Genomic DNA, 8,524 nt, shown 5'->3' with positions numbered 1-8,524 from the left:
ACTGGAAAATGCATTTATTGACTTTATCAATTCTAAAAATTCTGAATTCTACTCAGACGGAATTAATAAGTTACCAACACGTTGGGAGAAATGTATTGAGAGTATGGGAAATTATTTTGATTAAAGAACATTGCTTTAAAGTAACTAGTTTCTTTTTTTTTGTTTAATACCAAAATCCTGCATTATTTTCCGGACAACCCAATACATGTAGTTTAAATAAAAATATGAACGCCCCGTTCTTTTGTCTTCGACTGTACTCGATGCGACACGACGAAAATCTAGACAGTGGGGATCGCAGAGCGTCGGGTAGATGTGCATGGGGGTAATGAAACCTTATGGAAAATCGGAGTTTGGATTTGCGTCTGGTAGCATCGGGTAGCGTCGCATCGGGGAAGTGTGTTTCTGGCTTATGGGACGCTACCCGATGCTGCCCGACGCCTTGTCACGTTTTGGTAGGGTGTGCACATCTACTCGACGTCTAGCGCATGCCACGTACTGTCACACAGTATGTATCACAATCGCAACGCCTCTTTTGTTCTTAATGCAGTATTTGGAGCAAAACCTTCTACTAAATTGTTAGTTAAATTTTATGAGCATAACCATTAAATAAATTGTTTGTTAAACTTAATTGTTTTAGATAAAGTTACTCCTAACTATCATAATTAAACAATGTTTATAAAAACTTATGCATTTTTTATCTTGTTTAATTGGTTTACATTAAAATATCATGTTGTAATTAATATAACGGCAAAATTACATGTACTTAGTTTGAAATAAACTACAAAAAATATGAGAGTCCTGTTCTGTTGCTACCCGACATTAGAAAATGGTGTAATTTTACGAGCAAAACTATAAAATAAATTGTTAATTAAATTTTATGAGCAGAACCGTGTAATAAATTGTTCCAATTTTAGTATATGTACCGCCGAAGCGAGTACAATAAATTGTCAGTTAAATTCATTATATCAAAAAATCGTATTTCGTTGTTTTGATTAATTTTCTACCAAACCATTAAAATTAATTTTTTTAAAAATAAAAACTAATTAATTTTTAATCACAGTTAATTTGGTTTCTATTAAAATAAGTATGTTGTAATTAATATAACGTCAAAGTTGCATATAAATAGTTTGAAATAAACTACAAAAAATAAGAGTGTCCTGTTCTGATGCTAGTCGCGAAAACGGTGTAATTTTATGAGGAAAACCATGAAATAAATTGTTAGTTAAGTTTTATGAGCAAAACCGTGTAATGAATAGTTAGTTTAATTCATTATATCAAAAAATGGTATTCCGGTGTTTTGATCAATTTTCTACCAAACCATTAAAATTAATATTTTTTTAAATAAAAACTAATGAATTTTTGATCTCGGGTAATTTGGTTTATATTAAAATAAGTATGTTGTAATTAATATAACGACAATAATACAAGTAGCTTGAATAAAAATATGAGTGTCCAGTTCTTTTGTCTTCGACTGTACTCGATGCTACTCGACGAAAATCTGGACAGTGGGGATCGCAGAGCGTAGAGTAGGGTAGCGTTGCGTGGCATCGGGCAGATGTGCACGGCGGTAACACAATTTTATGAAAAATTTGACTTTGGATCGATCTTTGCGTCGGGTAGTATCGGGTAGCGTCGCATAGCGTTGCATCGGGAAAGTGTGTTCCCCACATAATAGGGGATTGTAACATTTGCTCAAGCCTAGTTCTCATACCATTCAGGTTTCTTACTCGCTCTCTATAAGGAGCCAAGGAGTCACTCTTCAATTAAGTGGGACAGATCGTGTAACCTTTCCCTACATTCTGGACATAAAAGTAAGTGCCCGTTTGTCAACATAGTATGGCCAATTCTCAATCGGGTTTCCTCTTCTACGATTCGGATTCTCCGAGGAATTCGAGACAGTACGTGACATTAATTTTTCATATCAACCTCACTTTTCATATACATAATTAATCAATTACTTAAAATTAAAAATATACTTCGGTTCAGATGACCAATAAAAACGTATAAATAGATACCTAGTTTGAATACGTTTTGTATCTAAATACGCAAATTATTTATTTATTGCCATTTTTGTGTATAAGTGTTGAAGAATATTTATTTTAAAAATAATAGGCTGCAAATTTCTCATTGATGACGAACGAACAACGTACAAGAAATTTGCAAAAATCACGAGAATATGAATAAGTTGTAAAAAAGGATTTTAAATAATATGGTATTTTTATGTTTACACACTTCTTTCTTGGTGAAACTGTGAAGGATTTATAACATGATATAAATGTACAATCGATCTATAAATAAAATATGATCATAGTGACACAAAACTACACAATGATGACAGTTTAAAATTGCACTTACCATGTAGAGAGAAAGCAATAAAAACGTCAGAGCGACAGTCATGTTGTCGGTGAAACCAAGTTGAGACGAGCTGTAGGAAGAGACACCTCTATGATTTATACATTACACTTATGCACACATAATGCTGATGTAAACAAAGCGTGGGGGAACCCTTGTTTCGTGTTTTTCCTGTTTCTCGAGTCAATGTTGACAAAAGTGTTGTTACTTCATTGTTCAAGTGATTCATTTCCCATTGTAGATAACTCAGTTTCAAACACAGAAATTGGTCAGACCCTGACATGAAAACAGGCTAAATTCCAAGGGATTCCCGAAGGCTGTAATGACAATTGTGAAATTTAAGCATAAGAAGATTGTTTGGTTTAAAAAACTATCCATTGTTTTTAAGAAAATATTTTTCTTTCATGTTTTTTTCTATACAGATGTGTAAATCATTCCATCAAATATCAAGTATAGATTACAATAAGATTCTGTTCTAATAAGTAAAACTCGTACGATGGAATTATTTGACGGATCATCAAAAATTAATGTACAGTATCTATGAAAAAACCCTGTGCTAATAATACAATCGTTGGCTAGTTGCAACTCTCTTTCATCCCTAGGGCCAGGCCCATATTTTTTCTTACTTTTTTATTTCAAAGGGCTAACGTTCCCTAAGGGCCAGTGTTTTTAAGAGCGCGTTCTCGTAAAAAAACAACATTCATTCAAAGAATAATTAATGAAGCATAAAGAATTAATTTGAACTGATCCGCGCGAAGAAAAATGGCTGGAGCTGGAATTTGACGTGTGAGAAATTATTTATTTTTTCGCTCGGTTTCACTATGATTACGTTAACAAACTTTGTAAACAATGGTTAAATTATTAATAGTTTAACTCAAAAAAACATTCCTTTATTAAATCCATTGACATGTACGCATTAAGAGTATCCTTGAGGAACAGCAATTTTTTCTGTATTATCAGTAATACAGTACTTCATTTGGACAGTGATTTTAATTTATCAAAAGATATTATAAACAATAACAGTTATTTTATTCATATGTTTTTATCGTAATTGTATGTTTATGCTATGATAATATGTATCACCTTAAATTATTGTAAATAAGTAATGATAATATAATAGGTATCCTGGAATTTGGGAATCGACAAGCTTTCAAAACAGCTCGTGGTGAGCAAGGCTATAAAGAAATGTTTCTGAAAAGTGGAGAAAGGTCTGGAAAATTAAAGAAAAATGATATATTATTTATATAAAATGATGTGATTTGGAATTTATATATGAACATTGAAGATACTTAAAAGGAAAAGAAAACCCAGACCCTGAAGTTGATCTCAAAAAAGATCGAAACGTTGGCACGATAAAGAAAATGTTTTTCTAAACCTCCGTCATACCAGACCGCATGTCACGATCTCCAAATAATCTTGATGAGAAAGTTATGTTGTTACAAAAAGCGTACTCCCTCACGCGTCTTCTGTCGGGCGAAACTCAGAAATGGTTAATCCTAAGACATTATAGAAAAGGCCAAAAAATGAAGAATTACATAAACGAGCAGAACTCTGCTTATTTTTTTAATTTTTTTTTTTTTTTTACTTTTCTTTGTAATTCTTTTTCCTGACATTTAAAATTTAAAATTTAAAAACATAAAATGTACCAAATAAAATAAAAGAAATTTGAACAGAAAGAAAAGTTCCAGAGGGATAGAGGATCGCAGAGAAAAGGCGGTTTGGAAAAAGAAACTGAAAACCATAACCTCGCAGGGTTCGATTCCTACTTTCGCGCCGACCCTTTTTTTCATGTCATCCTTCCTCCATTAATGTAACATTAAACAGACACCTTCCTAGACCCATATACTATGTTCGTATGGCCATTAAAAAAATGCATATTGCATCCAAGCGATTTAAAATAGTCGAGTATATTTTTCACAATTTATTAGCAAAGCAGCAACCATTAGTTTGCGAAACTGCGAACTATGAAAATTCTTGTTATAGTTTTCCCATTTGTGTTTATAAGGTCACTATAACTGAGCTATTAAAAATATTGTCATTTTACAAATAATGCTTTTACAAATTATTTCGTTAGTCCAAGTTTGATTTATAAAGGTGTAAACAAAATATTCCTCGAATCAATAAAAATGTATTGTTTGATCAAGTGGACTGTATTGGTTAAAAATTAAACTAAAATAAAATGAATTATAAAATAGAAAGGACAAAAAACACTCACCTCCGATGACGATAGTCCAGCTACCTCAACTGAGGTAAAGGGGGATGCAAGGAGGAAAATGTTCGGAAAAGGCTGGAAAAGTCTGGACGGGGACCTTCACCACGCAGATGTCTCAGGAACTTCACCAACCGGAGCGATGACGACGATAAATTCATAAAATGAAGTCAATAAACGAAAAAAAAACTTCAAGCTGGATCACGACTTATATAAAATTACAATTGCTAAAGACGACGACACAACGTATTCAAGCCTTGATCTGGCCGACGACTAGGCCGGAAAACATGGCGGGAAGTTTTCCGAAATCTTATCCCGAGTAATCGTTACGGCGTAAATATCTATGTAATAAAAGTAATAAACGAATTAATTTGGTATGAGATGTTTTACCCAAAGATGAGCATTATTTGCGTTATGTGTAGAGATTAGTGACCGTTAGTCGATAGTTATTCAGATATCGTGAGATGCGGTCGGGTGTGATGTAGGTTTCAGAAAAACATTTTTTTTATCGTGCCAACGTTTCGATCTTTTATTGAGANGCCCTGAAGATGATCTCAATAAAGATCGAAACGTTGGCACGATAAAGAAAATGTTTTTCTGAAACCTACATCACACCAGACCGCATCTCACGATTTCTCTATAATTATCGATTAACGGTCACAAATCACCACACAAGTGTTTGTCTTCTGTGTAATTGTGCCATTCTTGCGTGTCGTGTTGAGAGTTTTCTGAAACCTACATCACACCAGACCGCATCTCACGATTGCTGAATAATTATAGAAAACTTTGTCCATTTTGAAGTTGTGGTCCATCAACAAAGGTACGACTTCAGAATGTAATTCCTGAAAACGTGAAAGTGCTTATGTACGGTGATGCTGGGAATGATGAAGTCTTCTCATAACGACACATATTATGGTGAAAAATTTGACTTCAATAATTGTGTTTCATAGTTAAAACATGTTTGTGGAGAACACAACGACTGCTGCTGCAAAATAAAAAGACTTTCGTCTTCAATACTCATTGTTAGTAGTATTTTACTTTTGTATACTCACTCTACGTTCATTTTTGTAATTATTAATTTTTGTGTTCGCTGCGGATCCCCTACTTAGGGAAGCCCCGATTACTTCTTTAGCAACCAAAAATAAATGAAAAACGATTTTCAAGTCATAGAAAATTGAGCTGAGTTGTGTAATCAGACCGTTTATTTTATTATTATGGCAGATTGGCAGTAAAATTTTAATTGTATCACATTTGCATACTAATAATTCAGATCCCTCAAATAGATAATTTCAGGTATTATATCATACTGTTAATTTCTCGGATTGACTTATCTCGTCGCTTTGCTTTGCCTTCAAGGATTTCCCTTTCACGCAATGTCACGTGACGTCTGTCATAAATTGATTTAGGAGTGATACGATATATACGTTGGGTTCATTGTTATAATTGGCGATGATACCACTAGTTACAAGAACCCGCTTAAATAATTCATAAAATGCACTAAAGGTTTGGGACGGAGTTTGTCTTCAAAGAAACCATCTATTAAAACATAACTGCCAAGTGCGGACATGTTTAAAATTGGTTTCTCTGATGACGACATTAATATAGGCAGTAATAAGTGAATTTGTTTCTTCAACATGACCATACAAAGATCAAGTTTAAGTGCACATAACACTTTAAACTAAATAAGAAATTAGAGGGCGCCGGTGGCCGCAACTGGTTACGCGTCGACACGGCGCTCATCATGTAAAATAAAGGTCCATCCAAGGATCAAATCCAGCGACCCAACATTCAAACGCGTCATACTTACAAATGAGCTGTTATCACCTAAACCCTCGTAAAAAAATAATAATAATAATTAATTTAAAACTAGAATGTACCTTCTATCCCTCGGCTTATGTTTTGTGCTTTAAGAATGTGTAAGTTTTTTCAATTTTTTTAAAATTTTATTTATGTACACGAAAAAGCTCGTGGTCCATCCACTAAAGAAACGTATACTGAAGATGGTGAAAGACCGAAATGCGATTAACAGACGAAAACTGCAGTACTTGTCAAGACACTGTTTCAGAGTAAGTTTAAGAAATTACTTCTCTGAGACATGACCAATCCCACAAGGGTGCATTCTTGGTCACATCCTACAGCCAAACTGCCGATACACCCCAAAACCAACCTTACAACGTACGAGGATGATAACGCAATTTTTTCTTCTAACTCCAATGTAACTACGCCACTTCCTATATCCAGGACCACCTTGGGCTCAATGATGAATGGTGCAAACGGTAGAAGATGAAACTGAAGGACAAATGCACCCAAATTTCACGTTGATGAAACAGCATTATCCACATTATACGTTAACTGTAAAGAACTACGGACATCAACGAAAGTGAAATTCACATACTCTAACATCCAACGAATCCACGCATTCCAATCAAAAGTCCTCAGAAGAATTCTCCAAACTCTTTATTATTTCTCCAACCTACCCATCCTCAAAAAATAGATTCGTTTCCACTTCTAGAAGTTTCACTCTAATCTTTCAACCATCCTAACACGTTCAAGCCCTGTTAATCCATTACCGCTCATCTCAACGCCTCAAACTACGATGGCCCCAGACCTCCTCGCCCCATATCAAACTAAGTGCCAACGTGCCAACATCGGCTGGTTTCACATAACACGTGTCCACGAATAATTTGTAATGTTTATAATCCGTCCATAGTATACCAATACATATCCTGATTTAAAAAAAATATATATATATATTTTAAATCAGGATGATCAGAAACGACCAAACTACAGATTCGTACACTCCGCAGACCAAATTACCTAAATATACTAATTATCTTGGTTTATGTAGGGGTGAAAATGAGATACTTATTTTTAGATCAGTGTTATAAACATTAAATATTTAAGGATTTTACTGCATTGATTACCGTCAAACGAAACCTAAACTGACCAAGAAATGCAACTTTTTATACAGAAATACATTTAAACAAACAATTTTAGGTAGGAAATTCGCATTTTTCCAATACCCACAAATTGGTGTTACTAATTTTAAAATTGAAACTGAAAACACATTTTATAAATTTAAATCCATTGTAATGAAGAGTGCAATTACATACGAAATGATAAGTGGCAACTTCAATAGTATATCTGTATTTGATTGGTAATAATTATTTATACTGCTGAGAGTAATGGGGTAATAAAAGAAGCAGGAAATTATTTGCCATTATATTCTTTTTACGATAATAATTAAATTAGTAAAGAAATAAACAATAATAATTAAATTAAAGTATTTCAACAATAAAAAACAATCACAATAATTATCCTTCTTTAGATAACCGTAGAATGTATTTTATTTTATTTTTTTATAACAAACTTTTCGTTAATTACTTTATATAGTTAAACCTCTTCCATAAGGCGCTTATGAGGCATGACTGCTAATATTAATTATTGATTAACGAGATCTGGGTTAAATCACTAATGCGGTAGTTTCAATTAATCAATTAAGAAAATTGAAGTTCAACGTTCTATCAAATGGGGCCATTCATCAATACATACACTGTTAATGGATATACAGATATGTCAGAGTATAAGAGAAGTGAAATCCCATCGGGATAATAACACCACTTAAGTAATTTAATTTGCGACATATTTTTTCTGGCTTTCTCATTTGGAAACGATTTTTTGTTATTTATTATTTATGAGAAAGACGGTGGTAATTAAATTAAATTTTATTTTTTTATATCTATGTGTTTTCATAAGGTAAAGAATAAAAGTATAAACTTTAGATTAGGAAACTTTAGAACCTATCAATAAAACGTTTCTTGAGTTGGGCTTTGAAATCCGCTTTACTCGCCCACGGCCTTTTTTCTTCCTGGCTGCCAGAGGGAAAATTGAAAAATCCGGGAAAAAATATTTTCCCTTTCATGAAAGATGATTCAACAGGCTGTCGAGAGACGTTTTTAAAGC

The 8,524-nt window shown here is 33.4% G+C and overlaps 1 protein-coding gene across 1 annotated transcript in view; it reads right to left on the bottom strand.

Moving 5' to 3' along the window:
* Positions 1-2,758, bottom strand: part of LOC106670724 — a 13,876-nt gene extending 11,118 nt beyond the window's left edge. The window contains exon 1 of the mRNA XM_014401292.2: positions 2,356-2,758. Within this exon, the coding sequence (XP_014256778.1) occupies positions 2,356-2,397 (42 nt within the window). The 5' untranslated portion in view covers positions 2,398-2,758. The remainder of the gene's footprint in view (positions 1-2,355) is intronic.
* Positions 2,759-8,524: the final 5,766 nt, after the last annotated feature.

Source organism: Cimex lectularius, unplaced genomic scaffold (genome assembly GCF_000648675.2).
Source record: "Cimex lectularius strain Harlan isolate CLEC.00 unplaced genomic scaffold, Clec_2.1 scaffold22, whole genome shotgun sequence".
Classification (NCBI taxonomy): Eukaryota; Metazoa; Arthropoda; class Insecta; order Hemiptera; family Cimicidae; genus Cimex; species Cimex lectularius.
This window is presented reverse-complemented; position numbering and strand designations above follow the sequence as displayed.